Below are 25,934 nucleotides of genomic sequence, written 5' to 3'. Positions count from 1 at the left end.
CTACTCAAAGTGTGGCTTCTAGACCTGGGCCCATCTGTAAACTGTTACCGGTCATGAGGAGAGGAGGACAGAAATACAGAGTAAGCACATGGAAGCTATTTTCTTCAACATGGCGATCTGACATTGCCATAACATTCAAGCATGTGATCATTTTCCTAAGTCCAGGATAGATCCTAAGGTTCTCTCTCTAGATTTTAAAAGGGTCACCAGGTAACTGATGATTTGCTAGGGATGGAAACCACTGTTATAGGGTCCACTCCTTTAGATCTATGTCTAATTCTTTGTGGTGGTTGTTTTTGTTTTTGGGAGTTAGGAATGTGTTACAAAGAGCTGATCAGCGCTTTTAACTTGCTCATCAGAGAAACACACATGCTCAGTAAATTCAGCAATTTCAGGAGGTTCACAGATGCCCGGTGACAAAGCCCTGAATATCACAGGAAGATGAGGAGAGGGTGAACTAATGTTAAGGAATGGGTTTTTATGTTGCTACTGAACCAGAGCCTTTGGAGAATGCATACAAGACTGGGTGGAAAGTAGGTTCTATATAGTTCTGTGCACTGTTCACTGAGCTGCCCTAATTGTCTAGTTTAGTAATCCCGTGAAACTCCACGTGAGCACTTTATTAGGACAAATGTTTTCAGCGGAGGCTTTACACCATTACATGTCACTATAAAAGACTTGCTTCTGGAAGCAATGAGTAGACAAGAAACAGAATTCACGAGGTCTGATGGTGACTCATTCTAAACTTTAAACAGTGATCTTCAGAAATTCATGGACTGCAGCTTGCTGCTGGCGCTCATTTAATGTTACATAAACACGCTCTTTGAGTCTGAAGTAAATCTGATTTTCAATGTGAAAATAAAATATAAAAACTGTTTTTGCCCGGGAGGCAGAGCTTGCAGTGAGCTGAGATTGCGCCACTGCACTCCGGCCTGGGTAATAGAGCGAAAAAAAAAACCAAAAAAAAACCTGTTCTTGGAGTTATTTCTAAACAGAACTTGTCTCTAACCCTAATGTAACAGAAATGCATATGATGTTACATTAGGATTAGAAACAAGAGTATTCCTGGGGCAAGTGGGAAATGGGTTAAGGATGTAGGATTTCTAAGAGAATTCATTTTGACAACGACCTATGATAAAGTATAAAGTGTACAAATATGAGGTAAAATTAATACAGATTACAATGTGGAGACTCACTAAGGGAAAAAAACCAAAAACAACAAAAACAACATTCTGTGCTTCTGGCATGAGCCAATAATTATTACAAGTGAGTACCAAGTTAGACTCTGAGCTTCCTGGTAGCCAAGGCAAATAGGAACATATATTCCTTAACTTTTTTTTTTTTTTGAGACTGAGTTTCGCTCTTGTTGCCCAGGCTGGAGTGCAATGGCACGATCTCGGCTTACCACAACCTCTGCCTCCCGGGTTCAAGCGATTCTCCTGCCTCAGCCTCCCAAGTGACTGGGATTACAGGCGCCTGCCACCACGCCTGGCTAAGTTTTGTATTTTTGGTAGAGACGGGGTTTTGCCATGTTGGCCAGGCTGGTCTCGAACTCCTGACCTCAGGTGATCCACCCACCTCAGCCTCCCAAAGTGCTGGGATTACAGGCATAAGCTACCGTGCCTGGCCAACTTTTTTAATTGAGAAAAGAATCTGGTTATTTAGGGCCTCTATAATTGTGTATTTAATTTTTAAAAATTCCTTATACAAATGTTTTACAAGGAAAGATGAAGGCGAGTATCAAAATTCTCCAAGTTGCCACTGCCCCACCCCTCCCTCTCTTTCTGTGTCCCTCTAGTTTATTAATCCCATGAAATTCCACATGGGCACTTTCTAGGGCTGGAAGGAAGGACGCAATATACTTACTTTTCTCCATTTCTTCGTTTCCTTTACATATTGTTTGTTTTAACTGTTCAATCCTCATCTTGCAGGACATTATTTTCCATCTCTGAAAAAAGCATGTAATAAATATCACAAACGTTGGTCTCCTATGATTAATATGATTATCTACCTGGGATCACTGCTTGTTTTCAGATATGTCAGAAAACATAATGAAGAAAAAGACCAATATAATTATGTTTGTTATAGCTTTTGTAACTATGGAACATTACGAAAAACAGAACAATGTTTTTCTAGTTCAATGAAGAGAAAAGAGAAATTAGGCCGGGTGTGGTGGCTCATGCCTGTAATCCCAACACTTTGGGAGGCCGAGGCGGGCAGATCACGAGGTCAGGAGATCAAGATCATCCTGGCCAACATGGTGAAACCCTGTCTCTACTAAAAAAAATACAAAAGTTAGCTGGGCATGGTGGCACATGCCTGTAATCCCAGCTACTTGGGAGGCTGAGGCAGGACAATCGCTTGAACCAGGGAGGCGGAGGTTGCAGTGAGCCAAGATCGCGCCATTGTACTCCAGCCTGGCAAGAGTGAGACTCCGTCAAAAAAAAAAAAAAAAAAAAGGGAAAGGGAAATTACACGAAAAAAATTCACATAGCTCTTTTGTATGTATCAGTAAGCAAAGAGAAAAAAGTTGAAGGACATTGTCTAAACCCGCTCTACTATATAGCTACTAGCCACATGTGGTTACTTAAAACTCAATTTAAATCAAAAATCAAAAATCAAAAATCAAAAATTCAGTTCCTTACTCACACTACCCTCATGTCAAATGTCTGACATCACACATGGCTAGTGGCTACTGGACTGAACAGTGCAGATACAGAAGTCAAGCATCATCACATAGGGTCCTACTGACACACGGCTCCAAACCTCTAGTTCTAGTTACTGAGGAGACGGTTAACATAACCGGGTCATCTCACCCAATAAGCAAACAGTACTTGCAAGTTAATAAAAATGGCAAAAAACATTATTTTTTCAGTGCATAACTCAAGTAAGATTTCCTAAAAAAGCCTCAGAAAATTACATGAAACATGAAATTGCCTCTTTATATTACCAGAAGTTAGGTTCAGCATCCCCTAAAGCAGCAGTCCCCAACCTTTCTGGCACCAGGGACAATTGTGGAAGACAATTTTTCCACAGACAGGGTGGGGGATGGTTTACAGGGATGAAACTGTCCCACCTCAGATCATCAGGCTTTAGATTCTCATAAGGAGTGCACAAGCTAGATCCCTCCCATATGCAGTTCATAATGGAGTTTGCATTCCTATGGGAAACTAATGCCACCACTGATCCGACAGGAGGTGGAGCTCAGGCGGTAATGCTCACTCGCCCTACTCACCTCCTGCTCTGTGGCCTGGTTCCTAACAGGCCACAAACCAGTAGCTTGTTGCCTGGGGCTTGGGGACCCCTGCCTTAAAGTGAACAAAGGATCAATAAAAATAGGATCTATGGCCCGGTGCAGTGACTCACACCTGTCATCCTAGACTTTGGGAAGCTGAGGCAGGCACATCACTTGAGCTCAGGAGTTTGAGGCCAGCCTGAGCAACATGGTGAAACCCTATCTCTACCAAAAATAAAAAAAATTAGCCAGGTGTGGTGACATGCACCTATAGTACCAGCTACTAGGGAGGCTGAGGTGGGAGAATCGCTTGAGCCCAGGAGGCAGAGGTTGCAGTGAGCCGAGATTGTGCCACAGCACTCCAGCCTGGGTGACAGAGCAAGACTCTATCTCAAAAAAAAAAAAAAAAGAGGGGATCTACTAGTTAGTTAAGAGGGGATCTACTAGTTAGTTAAAAAGAATGAATATTCTCTAATGCCTCTGTAAACGTGGAAAATTAAAAGCTTAAAACAATGCTCAAATGTTTATGGTGTTACACTTATCTAAGTAGTCTGATGGTAAGAGATACAGAACAGATTACAGGGATGTTATGGTGAGCGAAACTCTAACCTCTAGAATAGAGTCAGACATTCAAAAACAGATCCACAGGGACTGAGGGGTTCAGAAATATATCAGATATGACCAATGCTCAATTTTAAAAGGTAGTAAGAGTCTTTAGAAATGAATATTGAGAGGCCGGGCGCGGTGGCTCAAGCCTGTAATCCCAGCACTTTGGGAGGCCGAGACGGGCGGATCACGAGGTCAGGAGATCAAGACCATCCTGGCTAACACGGTGAAACCCCGTCTCTACTGAAAAATACAAAAAACTAGCCGGGCGAGGTGGCGGGCGCCTGTAGTCCCAGCCACTCGGGAGGCTGAGGCAGGAGAATGGCGTGAACCCAGGAGGCGGAGCTTGCAGTGAGCTGAGATGGCGCCACTGCACTCCAGCCTGGGTGACAGAGCGAGACTCCGTCTCAAAAAAAAAAAAAAAAAAAGAAATGAATATTGAGGTCTTAGAAAAACTAGAAACATGACAGAACTCAGAAAAATCTTCCACAGAACATATTTTGTTTACTAAAACATTCAGAGTTAAAATAAGCAAAATTCACTTCTATCACAAATTTTAAGTATAATGAAATGTATGAATAATGTTTACTGTTGTGAAAAAAAATTACACATTACAGAAGAAAAACAGAAAATGTGACTGTTAGCCTGACTCCTTCCCATTTCTCAGGGGTAATCTTTAAAATTAAAGTTTAATGTGTATCTTTTCAGGGGTTTGTTTTTTTTTTTTGAGTCGGGGTCTCACTCTGTTGCCCAGGATAGAGTACAGTGGCATGATTACAGCTCACTTCAGTCTTGACCTCCCTGGCTCAAGTGATTCTCCCACCTCAACTTCCTGAGTAGCTGGGACTCCATGCCTGGCTAATTTTTGGTTTTTGTTTGTTTGTTTGTTTGTTTTTGTAGATGTGGGGTTTTGCCATGTTTCCAAGGGTGGTTTTGAATTCCTGGGCTCGAGCAGTCCATCTCGGCCTCCCAAAGTGCTGGGATTACAGGCATGCGCCACAACACCCAACCCAGATTTTATGAGTCTATTTATATTTAAAATACATACTCACATAAATGGACTCATACTTCATCCTAGTTTACTTTTTTTTTCATTAATAAATACAACTTGGACATCATTCCACAGCATGTAGACTGACCACATTCTTTTTACCAACTACACAGTATCATAACTTTTTTTTTTTTTGAAATGTCTTGCTCTGTCGCCCAGGCTGGAGTACAGTGGCACAATCTCGGCTCACTGTGACCTCCGCCTCCCAGGTCCAAGTGATCCTCCTGCCACGGCCTCCTGAGTAGCTGGGATTACAGGCATGTGCCACCATGCCTGGCTAATTTTTGTATTTTTAGTAGAAACAGCGTTTCACCATGTTGGTCAGGCTGGTCTCAAACTCCTGGCCTCGTGATCCGCCTGCCTCAGCCTCCCAAAGTGCTGGGATTATAGGCGTGAGCCACCACGCCCAGCTCAGTATAATTTTTTATCTCATCCAGATTGATGAACATTTATTTATATATTTAGCTTCACCATTATGCTATAATCAGCTTTTTTTACCCATAAATCTCTATTCATGAGTATTTCCTCTTTTTTTTGAGAGTCTCACTCTGTCACCCAGGCTGGAGTGCTGTGGCACCATCTCGCCTCACTACAACCTGCCTCTCAGGTTCAAGCGATTCTCCTGCCTCAGCCTCCCGAGCAGCTGGGCTTACAGGCGCCTGCCACCATGCCCGGCTAATTTTTGTATTTTTAGTAGAGACAGGGTTTCACTATATTGGTCAGGCTGGTCTCGAACTCCTGACCTCGTGATCTGCCTGCCTCCGCCTCCCAAAGTGCTGGGGTTACAGGAGTGAGCCACCGCGCCTGGCTCTTTTTTCCTTTTGTAATTGAGATTTCATTGGTTGTGCTGAAGATCAGTACACAGACATTGCAATTTGTACCCAATTCTTAATATACGTACCAAAAATCTAAAAGCCATGTATTTTAATTCTTTTTTAAAGTTATTCCAGTGACTTTCCAGCTTAAAATCTGGAAGCAAATTTTCCTTATGAGGTCATCAAGTACCAGTATCTTCACACGTTGATAAGCTGTTACATATGTCCCACCAATTCACAACCGAATAGCATGTACACTACATATTCAAATTTTCAATCTTTCATAGCACAGTATCAAAGTTATTAGGAAAACAGGACTACCACGACCAAAGAGCTCACAGAGTGCACGAAATTCTGACAGGGAGAGCCATCATCAAGGAGCGGTTTTCTTTAGGAAACAGTTCTACTAAAAAACAACATGGGAACAGATGTTCAATACATTAAATGCAGGACTGTGACTCCATAGTGCCATTTAGTATGCTTGGCATTACAGGATATAAAAATTAACCCCCCAACTATGGAATGTTAAGCTGACACCCAAGACAGTCAAAGCCTCCCATAACTCAATATCCCACACTATCTTCTGGTTGTACCAAAAAGTAAACAATCAGAGAATGATTCCACCTCTTAAAAAAAAGCACCGACACTTAAAAGGGGCTCTCCTCAGTTTTAGTTTCTCGTTTTCTGCAGGTAAATCTTCAGTTTCTTGGTTAGCCACTTCTGACTTTTCCCCCTTTGCTCCCCTTTTCCCTTTTGTTTGCACTTTTTTGTCTGAAGATTTATCCTTTCCTGCTGCTTTCTCAGCTTCATTTCCACTTCTGCAGGAGCGAGTTCAGCTGATAACCGTGCAGATCTCCTCTTGGGCTCTTCCTCTGTGGCCCCTTCAGTGGAATTGACCTTCCTCTTGGGCATGCTGGCTGCAGGGAAGGCAGGTGCCGAGCGCCTGCGAGGCACAGCGCCGCTAGAGCCTTAGCAAAGCTGGGCTGCCTGGCTGCTGCCACGCCTTCCCCAAACTCTTTAGTTGTTAAATTTTTTTTTTTTTTTTTTTTTGAGGAAGTCTCACTTTGTTGCCCAGGCCGGAGTGCTGTGAGGCAATCCTGGCTCACTGCAGCCTCTGCCTCCCAGGTTCAAGTGATTCTCCTGCCTCAGCCTCCCAAGTAGCTGGGATTACAGGCATGAGCCCTTGCACCTGGCCAGAAGTTTTAAACTGTTATGTAATCTGTCAAAATGCTTTCCTCTATGGTTTATAAAGGTTCTCCCCACTCTAAGATTATGTAAATACCCACCCATATTTTCTTTGACACATTTAATCATTAATCCATTTGGAGTGTGTATGGTAAATAATTTTTGCAAAAAGGATAATAGCCCACTGTTTTTGTTTTTCTATGTCAACACCCCAGATTTCAAAATCATTCTTTATGACGGCTCCATAATTAATTGCCGATACCCCATTTTTGGTAACTAGACAAAATATTTGAGAAGGCCACGCTACAAGTGGATTAAGTAGAGGACTGCCAAATATGATTTTTTAAAAATTTTAATTAAAAATGATTTTATAAGCTCTACCAATTTAAAAACATGTAGCCCCAAGAAAAAGAACATGTATTACAACTTACCAACTGATCTGTTATCCATTTTCCTTCCATAGCTTTTAACACTCTGTAAGGAAAAGAGACAGAAAATAAGTTCCCGAAAATAATAAAATTCTAAGTTCAAAAATGTAAAATCAAACACTTTTAAAATTAAGTTCTCAGAAATGGCTAGAAATGTTAAAATGGGACTTAGCATTTAAAGTGTTTTCCAAATTCCCTGTTCTCTGCAATTTTTTTCATCTCCTTCCTTTCGTAGTTCTGAACATTGCTAAGAGCCTTTCTACAAACGTCCACAATAAATCTGCCTAACAGTCTTAGCCTTTGTCCTCAATCATCATCAGTAACTGCCATCTGTCATAATTCACAGTAATAGTTACAAGAGAATTAATGATCTAATAGTTCCCAACGAAATGATACATGCCAGTATCTCCAAATATTGGTTCTATGGAATAAAATGTTCTATGGGAAAAATAAACTTTTTGTGTTTGAGGAAGTTAGGGAAATTACAGAGTTAAATAAATTCAAGCAGGTTTCTCTAATACAGAATATCCTGTTAGATTTAAACTGCTCATGAATGTGTTTACCAGACCACTGCAGACTCTAGAGAAGCTCGAGTCACACTTTGGGAATCACTGGCCTGAGCATTAACTGTTTTCATCGGGGGTGTGAGACATCCATGTTGGCATGGTTTGGGGAGGTGCCACAAAAGAGACGACCCTTTAAGAACCTTGAGTTGGGCAGGGCGCGCTCAGAGAAGAGGCAAAACACTGAGGTACAGAGAAACTGAATGAAGGCACAGAGATGCAAACATCTGGGGTGCATCTAGGGAGCAGGTTCTGTACCAGAAGGTTCTATAGGACAATTCTCAATCCTAGGGGGTGAGATATTCATCAGGTGTACCTGTTAATAACTCAGATTCCCCAGCCCCACCCCCCCCAAAAAAAAACAAACGTCAGATTCCTAGGCCTCACCCCATATCTACTGAATCAGAATCTCTGAGGATAGGATTCCAAGAATCTGAATTTTTAACCATTATCTCAGCTAATGAATTCTGATATAGATAATGTGCAGACCATATGCTGTAATATACTGATATGGACAAAAGAAGAAAGGTAAATGGAAGCAGTAATGTCCCATGGGAGCCACCAGCACTAATTTAAGTCTACTAATCATGCCAACTGTCCTGGACTCACACATCAATTACCAGTGCCAGGGATTTGATTCATTGAGTATCTACTTTGTACCACGTATGGGGTCTGAGGCCAGTATTTTCTAGAAACTTGGTAGCTTCTCCTGCTTTACCTCTCCCAGATGTACTCCTTTCCTACACTTTAAGAGGTTGTGGCCGGGCGCGGTGGCTCAAGCCTGTAATCCCAGCACTTTGGGAGGCCGAGACGGGCGGATCACGAGGTCAGGAGATCGAGACCATCCTGGCTAACGCGGTGAAACCCCGTCTCTACTAAAAAAATACAAAAAAACTAGCCGGGCGAGGTGGTGGGCGTCTGTAGTCCCAGCTACTCGGGAGGCTGAGGCAGGAGAATGGCATGAACCCAGGAGGCGGAGCTTGCAGTGAGCTGAGATCCAGCCACTGCACTCCAGCCTGGGTGACAGAGCAAGACTCCGTCTCAAAAAAAAAAAAAAGAGGTTGTATCCTAGATTCAGTAAGTCAGCAATCCATATATCTGCATACCACAGCAATGAATTAAACCAAATGGTGACTAGATCACCTCCACAAATTAAAAGGCAAAACAAAACACTCACTCTTTTTGAAATTCTTCTTGCTTGCTCTTAAGTCGGCTTAACCTTTCCTTCTTGTCAATAAACCTGTAAGAAAAAATTCAATGTCTTATTTAAATGTTCATTTTTTTCATTTCAATGAGACTATGCAAATTCCCAAGAACCAATCATTCTGCAGAGTCATGTGAAAATGTCATTGTCCTGACAGTAAATACACATCTTTTCAATGGGGTGCACACAACTGCTAACCATTTGGTTCTTTTAAAACTAAGCTCAAATCCTCAACTTTAAAATTCTTTCCTGTGTTTATAAAATGTCTATAGATATCTTCCCCTCAGGTTAAATTATTTGTCAAAACAGGAACATCAGAACACTAAAGTGAATTTGAATTCAAGGAAATAGATGCTTTCACTAGAAAACAAATTTTAATTACTAATCTGGACTCAATCCTGCTCTCTCCTATAAATTGATTCCTTACAATAAATTTTAAAAAATTGTACGTACACTTTTTCCACTAATTTTATTGCTAGTTACTACAGGCTAACAAATTACTTAGTAAAAGTTATCAAAAAGAAGGGGTAACACATTGCAGTTATTATTTTCTTTTTTCTTTTTTTTCTCACTCTGTCGCCCAGGCTGGGGTGCAGTGGTGCAATCTCGGCTCACTGCAAGCTCCGCCTCCTGGGTTCACGCCATTCTCCCGCCTCAGCCTCCCGAGCAGCTGGGACTACAGGCGCCCGCCACCAAGTCTGGCTAATTTTGTTTTTGTATTTTTAATAGAGACGGGATTTCACTGTGTTAGCCAGGATGGTTTCGATCTCCTGACCTGGTGATCCGCCTGCCTCGGCCTCCCAAAGTGCTGGGCTTATAGGCGAGAGCCACTGTGCCCGGCCGCAGTTGCTATTTTCTATTTGCCAGTTTTCTATCCTTATTTTCTTCTTGCTAACTTACTTGGGGGTCTTTTTTTTTTTTTTTTAAATTTTGCAGTTTAAGGTGATAACTCAGGTCAATTTTAAACTTCTATTCCTTTTAAATATAATCACATGAAGTTTTAAATTTCCTTCTATGCACTGTTCTAGCTATATCCTAAGATTTTGATATTGTGTGTTTTCATTATCATTTAGTTTGAAACTTTTAATCTTCCATAAGAATCCTTCTGAACCATCCGTTATTTAGAAGTATATTGTTTAATTTTCAGATATACAGGCTTTTCTAGGTAGCTTACTGTTACTGTTTCTAATTTAATTCATTTTGATATAGCTACAAAATACATTGTGTGATTTCAATCTTGTGACTTGAGACCATCTTATGGCTTTACATATGGTATGCCGTGGAGAAAGTTCCAATGCGTACTTGAAATAATGTGTATTCTACAGCTGTTGGGCAGTGTTCTATAAATGTCTGCTAGATCTGTGCTGTTCAGTGTGGTAGCCATCAGCCACATATGGCTACTGAGTGCCTAAAATGTGGCTTGCTGCTTAATAAGGGCATGGACAAAAAAAAAAAAAATAATTGTATGACTAACATCATACAACTGACTATGGAGTGAACGTGACCCACTGACCATTTTCAAGGGAACAGGGATAATGACTCATGCTGCAGTAACATGATGTGGTGTTCAAGAATAGGCTTTTGGCTATCTCCCAGCATAAAGGAAAACAATTCAATAGGCCATAACAGACCTAAAAATAATCTGGACAAAGATGTCTTTCTAAAATACTACTTCCGTAACCCCATGTTTGAAACCTACCCCAAGATATCTAAGAGGAAGAAATACAATGGTCTAATCATGACTCTAACAAATTTAATAATCACTGAAAATGCACAATATTCATTAAACAGAAAAAGCAAATAGGCAATATTATATGTGACAGAACTATATACTTATGACTATATACATTTAAATTAATTAAAATTATATTAAAAGTTCAGTTTCTCAGTTGTACTACCATCCACGTTTCAACAGCTACATATGATTTACTGGATGGCGTGCATAACAAGAACATTTCCATCATTGCAGAAAGTTCTACTGGATAGCACTGCAATGTCCAGTAAGGTGGCAACGGCGTGAAACAGTATTAGAAAACTCAGAAACCGGCCGGGTGCGGTGGCTGAAGCCTGTAATCCCAGCACTTTGGGAGGCCGAGACGGGCGGATCACGAGGTCAGGAGATCGAGACCATCCTGGCTAACGTGGTGAAACCCCGTCTCTACTAAAAAAATACAAAAAAAAACTAGCCGGGCGAGGTGGCGGGCGCCTGTAGTCCCAGCTACTCAGGAGGCTGAGGCAGGAGAATGGCGTAAACCCGGGAGGCGGAGCTTGCAGTGAGCTGAGATCCGGCCACTGCACTCCAGCCTGGGCGACAGAGCGAGACTCCGCCTCAAAAAAAAAAAAAAAAAAAGAAAACTCAGAAACCAATGTGGAATGTGGATGAACCCACAGATTCATCAATCAGTCTATCAGGCATTTACTATGTACCTGCGACACAGACAAGGCATCCTCCAGAACACTAAGAAGTCTAATTATAAATTCTCCTGCAGTTGACTTGAATTCTTGGACCTATCACTTGTTATATGCTTCCATTTCCTTGTATCAAAAATGAGAGACTAATATGGTATTTACTTTTACATCACTGAGACAACATGGTGATTTATGTTCTGATAATGTAGAAAATAACAAACTCACAAGTTAGCAATCTCAAACCATGCAAAGAACTGACACGGGAAAATAAAATCTTGACTTTAGAGGCCATAAAAGGTCTCCTTTGAGGTCTGTTGTAAAAATGCCACTTTGCTCTAAAACAAATTGGGAAGACAGACAACTGTGTCCAGCTTAATAGTGAGCTGGTTGATTTTCTCAGACTTTGTTAAAAACACAAAAGAAACAAACTCTTACAAACAAATATACAGATGGCAGCAGGAATAACGAACAAAAGATAAGTACTAGTGCATCAAATATTGAAAGGAACAGCAAAGACAGCAATTACTTTTGCACCAACCTAATACTTCATAAGTCATGTCCTCCTTCATGAAAGAAATCAAAAATAGGTGGTATCAGCAAAGCTGAAGAGCAGATGCTACCAAGCCACATGGGTGGGTCAGGGCTGCAACTGCTCACTCGGTCACTCATTCAGACTCTGCAGTCTCCATCCCACCACTCACAGAAGGAGAAAAAATTCATTCCACAAGTCTGTGCTTTCTCAATACAGCTTCCAAGAGGTGAAAAATAAGAGTATCACTATAGTCAAACCAAATTTAATGATACATATTATATATATAGTTTTTAAAAGTGTGTGTAGGGGGATCCATATTTCACATATTGTTTTCCAAATTGCAGCTGTCACATAAAATATCTTGGTCTCTTTTACCATGCCAGAACATATTGATCTAATTCACTAACAGGTGCACAGCATTTCACTGGATGGATGCCATGTAATTTATTTATATAAACCTCTACAGGTGAACACCAGTCTTCCTTCCAAATTTTCACTATGATCAGTAACGATACAAATGAATAGCCTAGTGCACCTTTACAGGCTTTTAAGTTTCTCTCTGAAAAATTCCTATAAATAAAATAAACCGGGCTGGGCACAGTGGCTCATGCCTGTAATCCCAGCACTTTGGGAGGCCGAGGTGGGTGGATCACCTGAGGTCACGAGTTTGAGACCGGCCTGGCCAACATGGTGAAACTCTGTCTCTACTAAAAATACAAAACATGAGCCGGGTGTGGTGGCAGGTGCCTGTAATCCCAGCTACTTGGGAGGCTGTGCCAGGAGAATCGCTTGAACCCGGGAGGCGGAGGTTGCAGTGAGCCGAGATCACACCATTGCACTCCAACCTGTGTGACAGAGTGAAACTGTCCCAAAATAAATAAATAAATAAAATAAAATAAACTGCTTAGTCAAAGATATTTACAAGCAAAATTGTGGGTAATCCTCAAAATTTCCTCCAAAACACTTCATACAATTTACAACCCCACCAACAGAACCTGTTTTCTCACACTGTCCCCAGACATTGGACATTTCTTTTTATTCTTTGCTAATCTGATTGGCTTCCCATCCCTCCCTCTGAGAGATGGTTCGTAATTCGTTTATTTGCATTTATTTCATTATTAGAAAGTTTGAACTTTTCATATTTTATTGGCTACTGATTTTTCTTGTTATTTCCCTATATCCTTCACCCAATTTTTTAATAGGTTTTTTTTTTTTCCCCTTGGAGGATTATTTAGCAGGGAAATTGGCCATTTTTCTTTCACACAAAATATTTTTTCTATTCTCGTTACTTATGTTTTTGCTCTACAGAATTTTCTGAACTTTTATGTAGGCACACATCATTTTTCTGTTGTTTAATGGCACTAGTTTTTGTGCTGTTTTCTGAAAGAAATCTGCCAGTGAATCTGTTCCATGCCTGGCTCTTACAACACTATTTCCTGTATTTTCTCTCCCAGTTAAAAAAGTCTTCTATATTATTTACTAAATTATTCCATACTTAAATGACTTGGGTTGTTCCCCCCTAAAAAAGTATTCTCTCAAATGAACTTTGTTGTTTCATAAATTCTTCCATACTTTTATGACTTATTTTTTTCTGTTAAAAAAAGGTACTCCCTTAAACTGACTTTCCAGCAATCCCTCTGTGATACAGACTGATGGGAACAAGGAGAAGGCTGCTCATACACAGCCCCAGTGGCACCATAGAAAGCACACAACCCAGCTCGGGCTTCAGAGGGAGCCACCCGGGAGCACTGCCTGTCCAAGCTGAGACCTGAGGGTGAGCCAGAGTTGATCCTGTTAAAGGAAGGAAGGGCATGGAGGCAGAGAAAATTCTATGTAAACGCACCAAAGCATTTCAACATGCCAAGTGGGAAAACAATGATGGGACTATGCTACTAATGTGGTAGTGGTTATGAATGCGAGTCTCACTTCCACTCTGTACCCCGACTACAATTATGGGCAACTGAGTGGACCTAACCACAGGTCAGACTATTCACATAAGTCTGCCCTTTATTACCAGAAAAACAACACCAGGGCATGCACTCTATTAGGGATGCAGACTATTAATACTGTGCTAGGAATAACTAGCCTCACTATAACGCCCACAATTTACTGAGCACTTACTATGTCCCAAGCACAGCACCTTTCATAAAGTAACTCTCACCCCTCTACCTGCCTGTCCAGTCCTTTCCCTCATCCCAGGGTTACACATTTACTTACTAAGGTTATGGCAATGAAAAGTCTCAGAAACACTACTAATGTATTTTAAGAAAGGCAAAAAATAGATTTCAAATAAGCAATTGAGGGCCTAAAAAAAATATCCAACCCTTTGATTTGGTTATTGCATTTCAAAGAATCTATCCTAAGAAAATAACAGAGATGACGAAAGATTCATGTTTGAAGGCACCAATCACAAAATCAGGCCTAACTGCAAGGAAATGGAAACTAGTGTTCAATGGGAGAAAGACTAAATGATAGTATATTGCCACAAAAGACATTAAAATATTTTTATAGGCAAAGATATGAGTATGCTTTTATTCTTTAATCATACAAGAGTATGATTTTCATAGGCAAATAAGATTTAAAAACCGGGTCCTTATCACGATTTTTTAACCTTATGTTAGAATATTTAGGATATGAGAAAGCATAGCATAAATATATTCCACTGTCAGGAATAAAGGTTAAAAATCATTTACGGAAATTAGAAACAGGCCAGGTGTGGTGGCTCACACCTGTAATCTCAACACTTTAGGAGTGTGAGGCAGAAAGATTATGTGAGTCAAGGAGTTCAAGACCAACCTGGCAACATAGTAAGACTCCATCTCTATATAAAAAAAATACATATATATTAAAAAATAGCTGGGTATGGTGGTACATAGCTGTAGACCTAACTTCTCTGGAGGCTGAGGTAGGAGGATCCTTTGAGCCATGAATTAGAGGCTGCAGTGAGCTATGATCCTACACTATACTTTGGCCTGGGTGGCAGAGTTAGAACCCGTGTCTCAAAAAATAAAATAAAATAAAATAAAATAGAAACAAAGTGTTGTTTAGTTTCTTCATTTGTAAAATGGGAATAATGCTTACATACTCCTTGGTAAAGGGATTAAATAAGATAAATGTGAAAGCAGTGGGTACAGATGCTTAGCACACACATATGCCAGCTTTCCGCTTCTTCACTGCAATGAGTGATTCTGCACTTAATCTTACCATGCATTAAACTCAACTATAGAATACAGTTCTATAGAAGAGACTGAGGGATTACGAAACCAGGATAAGGCAGTCCTAACTACACTCGCTTCTTCTGCACACAGAGAAAATGTATACTATAGTTCCCTCATTCAACTTACTCTAAACTGAGGCATCCTTTAGAAACAAAAATAGAAAAGTTCATTTTTGTTTGTAAAATAGTAAATAAACAGAAAAATAAAAGGGATAGTCATATATAATCTTTTTTTTCATGAAGTGACTGAATGATTCTAACTTTGGGTTTTAAAAAGATAAAAATTTACAGCTGTAAAAGGAATAATATTGTGTACTGGCATGAAAAGATGTTTAGGTATGTTAAATGACCAAAAAAACCCAAAAAAAAAACCCAAAAAAAACTCAGCAAAATAGTTGTGTTGCGTGATCCCACTCTGGCAGAGAATATGCACAGAATATTCAGGACTGTGCCTCATCCATAATAGAGGCACCTTTATGTGGTGGGATTGTGAGAGAATTTTCCTATTTCTACAATGTTTGAGCTAAACATTTCAAAATTTCAAATGTCATATTTACAATATTTAGCTCTCTTTAAAAACATGCATTTTGATTTAAAATGTAAACTTAAAATTCAAAATACTCAAATTCAACTACATCTTGTTTGAAGAAAATATCCAAAATAAAAATGTTTTTTAAATTTGATGGGCTGGAAATGGTCACTGAGAGTTATTCTTTACCAAGTAGGAGACCCAAGGAACTGACCTTCTGGGAGCCTGGATTACATCAATTACTTGAGGTAGGTCAGCTCAAGAGGATTTCACAAATATCTATCCCAAATGGACTCTGATTATTAAGGGAGCTAAGTTTTCCATTTTAAGACATGACTACAAATTCATCTGAAAAATATTTTAAAGGATTAAACTAGGGCTGGAGACTTTCACTTGGCTCTGGCTGAAAGTAGTTGAACTTTACTTAAAAAACACTCACTGAAACCTCACAATGACACCTTAACTACAACCCTGATCCCTAAAGTGCCCTGCTCCTTTCTGGCAGTTTCTAAAAGAAAACACATGCTCTCTCTGAATCCTTACACAACCCTCTGAGATGTGCCATCACTGCTCTGCTACGCGCAAGTAAGCACTCAATATCCATCATCACATCAATTCAGTACCTTCCCTAGCAACAGGAGGTGGCAAATCTCAGGATTATTTTTACATAATCACATTTTATTTTCCATGAAGTCTGTCTTTTGGTGTTCAAAAGAGACTTGAGATTATGAAAACTCTTTTGCATTATGACAGGCCTTGAAAATATCTAGAGGTGAGAGAAACTGGGCATTTCAGGAATCTTCACACAGTGGCAGGGTGTACACGTGAGGGGTGCTGCCTCTCCAGGGTTAATCCCAGCCCTTGGTTCACTAGAGCACATACGACCTTCTAAGATATAGCACAATCTGTATAACAAAATGGAATGTTTTTCTTTTCTGATACTGTTACACACACACATGCACACAGTATAAAAATATAGTTCAGATCCAAATATGAACTTAAGAATTAGCAGAACCCGGGAGTAAGTCAGTCACAACAATCCTGAGACCCAGTTTTTTCTGCTTTAAATACATTAATAACTCATGGGGTGAGGGTAGAGAAGAATTGAGATAGTAAATGCAAAAACCTTTTATAAGTTCTAGAAGGTATAATCGTAAGAGTAGCCAGTGATACTGGCTGAAAACAAGTTATATTTTCCTAGCAGATCCCCATTTTCTGGTGGAAACACCATAAACAAACTCCATGGGACAGGAACTGAGACCCTCTGAAGGACACAGTGAAATAGTTGTAAGGCTGGTGAACTCCTGTCTACCTGTAGAGCTTTTGTTCTGCTGAGTTCAGTATACAGAATTGAATTCTCAAGACAATAGATTTATATGGGCCACAGTGGCTGACAACTCAAAATATACTGGAGGCAGAACAGAAGTATCTAAAGGATATTTTTTGGATATTGGTTGTGCCTTCCCCTTGAAATCTGCAGTAATATTTAAATTTCTTCTTCATCCTTTATCCCATTTCTCAATTTGTTTAGGGCATGCATTTCTGTTTCCTGGCAAAAGTATAATCATATATTCTAAAACTTGTCAGTGAAGATAATGTGACATCATTCCTGAAAACATAATTATAAAGTAGTACCTAGATGTTCATACAATTTGTCTTTCTTTTTAATCCACATGTGAAAATCAAGGGCTCCTAAACCAGCAGGTACATTTCCCCAGGTATCCTTAGATTAATTCTCAGTCCCATTCCCCCATCTAACAAGAACTGGTAACCAATTTCTTTCCTGTTGTGAGTGGAAAGATTACTTCAACCTATCAGGTGTCTACTGGGTAGCAGTGCTATTTCTGGTGTCAGACAAATACATAATCCATACAGTTCTGTTCCTGTAATTTTAATATGTCCAGCAGTACAGATTCAAAGAAGATTGTGTTGGAGGTACTGCCTAATATCATTCCTCTTCTTCATCCCTTAAGGAAGCATACAGTTTAAAGGGCAGGTGATAGGGAACGCACCTTCAGTTTACACTGAAGGCTGGGTCTCCCCTGGGGGCGGGAGTGGGGGGAGAAAAGGCAGATGAGAAAGTAGAGGAGGTACTGTTCAGGACTGGGGGCAAGGTGGAAGACGAGGAAAGGATGATGCGGGTGAGGACACCAAAGCTGTAGGGAAGTCTTCCCATTGAACAACAACAAAAGAATAATAAGTTTAGGTATTTCTCAACTAATCTGTCTGCCAAACTCATATTGTCCCCAAAAGTATATAAAGACACATGGTTCCCTCCTTAAGAGTCAAAGGAACTAATTAATGTGAGATCGAGTTATTTCTTTAATACTTAATTTTCCTTGAGCTGCCAAACCACTAAAACCTAGATACTCCGCTAGTCTGTTAATGGAACCTTAAAAAAATACATTTACCTTTGCAAGAACTTTGATACGCATGATCACATTCAAGATCCATGTACGCACAGCCGGTTTGGCTAATTTACTGAAAATCAGAGGTTAAACGAGGGTTTTAAAACTGTGCTGTAAGGTTCCATATTTTATTAACAAGTGGTTTTCTACAGTGAGGGGCTTTTCATGAAGTTAAAAGGAAAAAGAGTCTAAAGGTAATCACAGAATACAAAATTTTCAAAAATAATGAAGATAGAATATCTCACAATCAATCTGTGGCCCACAAAATTCAAGGCCTATTGACAGTCAGTAAAAATCCTTGAGAGCAGAGACCCGTCTTTCTCCTCTGTATTGCCAGACCATTTTGTGCACATAACAGTGCACAATGAGAGCTCATTAAAAAATATTTGGCTATTAGAACAATGGTCCTGGGTTTCAAGAGATTCTTTCACCCTACTAGATATTGGGCACAATTCTAGAAACAAAGAAAAACTAACAAGCCATTCTTCTTAAAACACATAGTTTGGAAAAGAGAAAGATGGAGAGTTAGGTGAAGCAGACCTAAGCAGACCACTGTGACAGTTCTGTTATCCCTGAACCCTAAAATTTCTTTTTTATTCTAAATTCTGAATGGTTCTGGTTATTTGCTTTATATTTTTCTGCTTGGTCAGGAAAGGAAATCCACTATAACGTATCTCTCTTCTGAAAATCTAATGCTCACATTTAGCCAAGAATTTTGGGGATTTTCTTTCTTCTTCTTTTTTTTTTGAGATGGAGTCTTGCTCTGTCGCCCAGGCTGAAGTACAGTGGCGTGATCTCGGCTCACTGCAGCCTCTGCCTCCCAGGTTCAAGCGCTTCTCAGGCCTCAGCCTCCCGAGTAGCTGGGATTACAGGCCTGCACCACAACACCCAGCTAATTTTGGTTTTTGTTTTTGTTTTTTTGAGATGGAGTCTTACTCTGTCACCAGGCTGGAGTGCAGTGGCACGATTTTGGCTTACTGCAACCTCCACCTCCTGGGTTCAGGCGATTCTCCTGCCTCAGCCTCCTGAGTAGCTGAGACCACAGGCACACGTGCCACCACGCCCAGCTTATTTTTGTATTTTTAGTAGAGACAAGGTTTCACCATGTTGGCCAGGATGGTCTCGATCTCTTGACCTCAAGATCTGCCCGCCTCGGCCTCCCAAAGTGCTGGGATTACAGACATGAGCAATCGCACTCGGTCTAATTTTTGTATTTTTAGTAAAGATAGGGTTTCACCATGTTGGCCAGGCTAGTCTCGCTCTCCTGGTCTCAAGTGATCCGCCTGCCTTGACTTCCCAAAGTGCTGGGATTACAGGCATAAGCCACTGAGCCCTACCCCTATGTTGAGTTTCAAAAGTTGTATTGCTTTTGACATTCCTTCAACAACACGCCTAAGTTCTGCTACCTGCTGCTGCTGGGCTGGTGATCTGAAAGAACAAGACCAGAATTCATGCCTTCATGAAACTACATTCTGGATGTGGCCATCTTCCTCAAATAAATAGTATTACACATCATGTGTGGTACCATGAAAGAAATAGGGTATTTTGACAGCAAATAATGAATGGGGGAAAAGATGAAGGTGGGAACCTATCTTACTGAGGGAGGTCAGGAAAGGCCTCACCGAAGAAGTGGACTTTAAGTTGAATGGTGAAAGACAAGGTATCAAACAGGAGGAAAAGTGTTCCAGGCAGAAGAAACGGCAAGGAAAAAGCCCCATTGGTGGAAGTTTCATGTGACTGAGGATTTGAGAGAAGGCCTATAACTGTGGAGCAGTGAAAAAGAGGGAGCACAGGGATGAACTTATTTGAGTGCTTAATACATTCTAGGCATCATGGTAAACACTTTAAATGCATGCTCTTAGGTAATCACTACCAGAAACCTATGGAGTTAGATACCCTGCCAATTTCAAAATGAAATAAACATGAAGTTAAGAAACTTGCTCAGGGCCAGGCATGGTGGCTCATGCCTGTAATCCCAGCACATGGGGAGGCCGGGGCTGGCGGATGGCTTGAGCTCTGGAGTCCAAGATCGGCCTGGGCAACATGGCAAAACCCTGTCTCCACAAAAAATACAAAAAAACTAGTTAGGCGTGTTGATGCACGCCTGTAGTCCCAGACACCAGGGAGGTTGAGACAGGAGAATCCCTTGAACCCAGGGAAGTCAAAGCTGCAGTGAGCTGTGATCTTGCCACTGCACTGCCTGGGTGACAGGGTGAGACCCTGCCCCCTCCCCCGTCAAAAAAACTTCCTCAAACTCACATAGCAGCCGGGCTCATATCTGTAATCCTAACACTTTGGGAGGCTGAGACAGGAGGATGGCTCAGCCCACAAGTTCGAGATCGACCTGGACAACACAGGGAGACCTTGTCTCTACAAAAAATTTAAAAATTAGCCAGGTGTGGTGGTGCATGCCTGTAGTCCCACCTACTCAAAAGGTTAAGATGGGAGGATTGCTTGAGCCCAGGAGTTTGAGGCTGCAGTATGCCATGATTGTGCCAGTGCACTCCAGCCTGGGTGACAGAGCAAGACCCTGTCTCAAAAAAAAAAAAAAAAAAAAAAAGAAAGAAAGAAATCACATAGCAAGTGGTGGAGCTTGGACTCAATTCAAGGGAGCATGAGTCCGAAGTCCACATTTTAAACTCAACCTCAGAGTCTAAGTTACAGAGGCAAACAGTAGCCAAATCACAGGAGGCTTCATATGCCATAATAAGGAGCTTGGATTTTATTTTATTTTATTTTATTTTATTTTATTTTATTTTTTTTTAAATTTATTTATTATTATTATACTGTAAGTTGTAGGGTACATGTGCATAACGTGCAGGTTTGTTACATATGTATACTTGTGCCTTGTTGGTGTGCTGCACCCATCAACTCGTCATTTACATCAGGTATAACTCCCAATGCAATCCCTCCCCCCTCCCCCCTCCCCATGATAGGCCCCGGTGTGTGATGTTCCCCTTCCCGAGTCCAAGTGATCTCATTGTTCAGTTCCCACCTATGAGTGAGAACATGCGGTGTTTGGTTTTCTGTTCTTGTGATAGTTTGCTAAGATTGTAAACTAGTTCAACCATTATGGAAAACAGTATGGCGATTCCTCAAGGATCTAGAACTAGATGTACCATATGACCCAGCCATCCCATTACTGGGTATATACCCAAAGGATTATAAATTATGCTGCTCTAAAGACACATGCACACGTATGTTTATTGCAGCACTATTCACAATAGCAAAGACTTGGAATCAACCCAAATGTCCATCAGTGACAGATTGGATTAAGAAAATGTGGCACATATACACCATGGAATACTATGCAGCCATAAAAAAGGATGAGTTTGTGTCCTTTGTAGGGACTTGGATTTTATTTTAAATGCAATGGGAGCCAATGAGAGGTTTAAGCAAAACAGTGACATCTTATTTACATTTCTATTGTGGCTTATTTACATTTCTATTGTGTTTGGAGACCAGAGGCAAGGTAGGGAAGAGTTGTCTGAGTAAAAGAAGGGAGATCACTAAGTAGTCAGGAGAGAAAAGATGGTGGTCTGAACTAAAAGTTAGATAGATTCAAGACATATTTTGACATCAAAATGAATTAGACTTACTGATTATTTGGATGCAGAGAGTAAGAGAAAAAGAAAAGTCTAGGATAACTCCCAGGTTTCTGGCTTTAGTAACAAATAGATCATGATGAATAATACTGAAATGGTCTAGAAACTGAGTTTGGGAAAGAGCGCCAGAGTCAGTTCAATCATTCCATAAATCTTTATTGAGCTTCTACTATGTGAGAATACAACAGTGTATAAAAGAGAAAAACTCTTACCCTCATAGAGTTTATATCACTGGGTGGGGGGCAGTTAGACAAATTAACATGCACAACCATCAGATGATGATAAGTGTTATAGAAAAGAAAAGATAATAAAGCTGGTTAAATAGGCAAGAGGTTAGCATTTTAATAGAAGGATCAGAAAGATACTCTCTAAGGTATGAGCAAGCACCAAAAAAAAAAAAAAAAGGAGGCAGCCCTGAGGATTTCTGATAGATAAAGAGTTCCTGGCTGTCTAAATACCACTGCAAAGGTCCTGAGGAAGGAGTGTTCTTGGTATGTCTGAGGACAGACAAGGAGGCCACAGTGGCACAGCACATTAGTTAAGAGAGAAAATAATAGGAGATTAAATCAGAGGAACAGATAATATAGAACTTTGAGACTCCAGCTTTTACTTTGGGTAAAGGGAAAAACCACTGGAAGATCTGAACAGAAATGGAGGAGTAGCATAACACTGGCTGCAACATGGAAATTGCATAAAAGGGGAGCAAGGATGGAAACACAGACATAACAGGAAACAACCTTTTGTCTCTGGTAGATCATACCAGGTGATGGTGAAAGGGTCAGATTTAAGACAAGTTGTGAAGAGTAGATGGGATTTGTTGATGGGACTAAATAGAGTCGGGTTAAGAGAGGAGTCAAGGAGAACTGAAAGGTTTTTTGGCCTGAACCAAACGAACAATGAGATTGACATTTACTGGGTTGGGATGAGCATGGGAAAAGAGATTTATGATGGAAAATGAGGAGTTCAGTTTGCCATATTAAAATGAAGATATCTATTACAAATCTAAATATTGATGTTGACTAGGCAGCTGTTTTCTGGACTTCAGAGAAGTCTAGGTTGCAGATGCAAGTCTGGCAGTCTTAAGCACATAGATGATATTTAAATTATGTGAACAGATATAGTAAAACGTGTAGACAGACAAGAAGGTCCAGAACTAAATCCTCAATTAAATCCATCAGTTAGACATTTCCATCTCATATCCAGTATTTTTATAACTGGTTTAATTTTTAAAGCTATCACTTACTACATTAAGCAGTTTCTAAAGTCATCAAGAGCACCAATGAGACACAGTAACAAACTAAAAAAGAGTTTGTCATTCAAATCTCCTCAAAAGAGAAAGAAAAGAACTCCATCCACGATCACAGAAATACTAAGAACTCAAAACATTCCCAAATATAGAGGATATAGTATCTAGTGGTTAAATGCGGGTACACAGGTCCAAGCTGTCTGAATTTTAATTCTTGTTCCTACACTCATTTGTGTGACCTAGGGCAAAGCACTTACTGTGCAGCTTCCTAGTAAGTTGGGGATAAGTTATTGGGTTGCTGCTAATGAATTAATACCTGAATTTTTGTGCTCAGAATGCTAGCTATCTTACTATCATTGACACTAAGTTGTTGAAACAGAAGTTGAGAGTGGGAGACCCTGCAGCTAATCACGCTAATTTTTCAATTTTCTTAACCAAGAACTTGTAGCTCTCTGTTTAGATTTCCAAATGGAACCAAAACATGTTCCTAAAAGCAATTCTCTTAGCTAAAAGCATGCAGCTCTCAATCTGAATTTTAAAACAAGGCCAAAACACTTTCACAAATTCCTAAGAATCCAAAATAATCTTTAGAGGCAGGGAGGGGAAAGGGGAGTTAACAGCAAGCCCCAATTCACACATTAGAGTAAGTATGTCTGATAACAAAGTCCATCTGTGACAGACTACCAGGCCCAAATCCCTCTAAAGCAGTTATTTGATTCTCTTCTACTCTCTTCTCTAGAGAATGAGTATAAATGTGCTTTAAAAAATAGAAAGCCAAGCTTTTGAATGGGAGCACATACAGCAAAGAGCTGGGAATCCAAGTCAATGGCAGCTACAGGGGAAAACTCCAGAGAGTCACCACTTACTCCTTTTTTCCCCAGTGGCCAAGAGCACCGTGGGGTCAAACTCCTCTTGGGTGGGTGATGGGGAAACGGCGACCTTCCCTCATCTGGCCCCTACGCTGTCCTCCGGTAGCAAAGCTCCGGTGCAGAGCAGTTAGCTACACTCCCTCTCTCTCCCTCCTCTCGCCGGGATCTCGTGCCCGGACGGGGAGCCCCAGGTTCCAGCCTTTGGCCGCCTGGCTGGAGGAGACACAGCAGAAGAAACAATAGGGCCGTGGCGGCCGCCGTACCTCTCCCTGTCGCGGCCGTCGAAGTAGACGAAATCGCCGCTCTGAACGCATTTGGCGCAGGTCAGCCGCCGGCGGGTAGTGTTGCACAGCGGACAGCGCTCCACAGCCACGTACAGCCCCTCCGCGTCGTCCACAGAGTCCACCAGGTCCCGGGCGAGCGGCCGGGGCCCGCACCCAGGAGCCTCCGGCGCCCGGGGTCCCTTCCCACTGGGAGACGCCATGATGGCCTGAGAGGAGAGCCAGTCACGTGGGATTTTGTTTTCAACCGGGTGCATTCTGGGCCAGGAGGAGGGGCCTGGGGGAGGCGGGCTGGGATCCCGGCGACCCCCCGGACCCCTCTCCCCGCGCGGGTGTTTGTCCCAGGCGCTGTTGTTTTTCCGGTCTGCTGAGGGGCAACAGGTCCCGAAGCAAGGGGAGAGTTATATTAGAGGGGCTAGTCTGCCAAACAAAATGTCATCATCTGCTGGCTCAGGCCAAGACTATGAGTTACAGCCTCAAACTTGTGCAGAAAATTGTAATACCATACCCTAAGGATTCTGGGTAAACGGAATGGGAGCGGAATAAGGGAATTTAACTTGCTGTGGATGGTTTAAAATCTGGCTAAAACTACAGCAAACAAAATAGGGTGAAGGGGCTGGGTCTTGGAACTAGGTTGAATTTTGGCTCACTTACCTACTTAATAGCTGTGTGACTTGGGGCAAGTTCCTTAATCTTTGCGCCTGTTTTCTCGTGTTAAATGGAATTATAGTACCTATCTAATGCAGTGAGGATTAATATGGTTAATAGTATTATACTTTACCAATAGTGAAAACAACCAAAGTGAACGTGCAAAATCGGAATTGTATCTTTCTGAAAAGTTAATCACGTGGCTAACGTACCTTCCCTATCCTGGGGCATGCTCTAAGAGAATTTGAACTAGGTAGGTGGTTAGGACTTCCCTTCAAGTTTCTTTTGGGGGATAGGGGATATATAAGATGATGTGTTGGGAGGAACATATCAGAGTAATTAGTGTTTGAATATGCCTCTAAACTACAGAGAAGAGTGGGTTTATAGGTCAGATTAAATAGACCAGTGATTTTCAAGGATTTTACTAGGCTATCCACTGATAAACTGCCCTGAATTCTCTCTCTAGCCAGGATTCCTTTCTCAAGTTCCATACCCAAAGATCCAGAACTGCTTACTAGGTATCAAGTGACATTCCAGGACACCACAAACTCAGATTGTTGGAAACTGACCTCTACCTCCCTACAAACCTGTTTTCTTACTTTGGTGAAGGACGTAATCACTGATGATTTACAGCTAAGAGCCATGATTCATATCAGCCCGTCCCTCCCTGTTAATCTCCACATCACCGTCAAATGCTGGGGATTCTACAAGCTAATTCGGTCTTGAATCTGAGCCCTTTGCCCCTCCGTCTTCTTAATCTTACCCAGTCTTTTTAAATACAAATCACGTAGGATTACAAAATCAAGCAAAAGCAAAAATTCTCTAATTTTCAGAATGGAGTTTACACTAAACTTGAATGGTTCCTGAAAACTTAAGATTTATTTTTAAGTGAGAAGTCTTTCTCTCTGATCATTTCAAACGAAAGGATTATTTTTTAAGGTCTCAGGCTTATGTTTAATTTGTATTCAGACAGGATCCTTCACAGTGCTTAGTACCTAATGATCAGGATCAACTGTTCAATATTTTAAAAGGCAAAAAATGCACATTAATTCCTATCCTGGTAGATGATATCACAGTATTTAGCTTTTGCAGTTATTTGAAAC

At 40.9% G+C, this 25,934-nt stretch overlaps 1 protein-coding gene across 1 annotated transcript in view; it reads right to left on the bottom strand.

Annotated features, from left to right (window-relative positions):
• Nucleotides 1-24,439, bottom strand: part of ATG14 (autophagy related 14) — a 46,821-nt gene extending 22,382 nt beyond the window's left edge. The window contains exons 1-4 of the mRNA XM_003901836.5: nucleotides 24,166-24,439; nucleotides 9,061-9,123; nucleotides 7,324-7,366; nucleotides 1,867-1,948 (exon numbers count right to left, since the gene is read on the bottom strand). Of these exons, the coding sequence (XP_003901885.1) occupies nucleotides 1,867-1,948; nucleotides 7,324-7,366; nucleotides 9,061-9,123; nucleotides 24,166-24,386 (409 nt within the window). The 5' untranslated portion in view covers nucleotides 24,387-24,439. The remainder of the gene's footprint in view (nucleotides 1-1,866; nucleotides 1,949-7,323; nucleotides 7,367-9,060; nucleotides 9,124-24,165) is intronic.
• Nucleotides 24,440-25,934: the final 1,495 nt, after the last annotated feature.

This window comes from Papio anubis, chromosome 7, assembly GCF_008728515.1.
Source record: "Papio anubis isolate 15944 chromosome 7, Panubis1.0, whole genome shotgun sequence".
NCBI lineage: Eukaryota > Metazoa > Chordata > Mammalia > Primates > Cercopithecidae > Papio > Papio anubis.
This window is presented reverse-complemented; position numbering and strand designations above follow the sequence as displayed.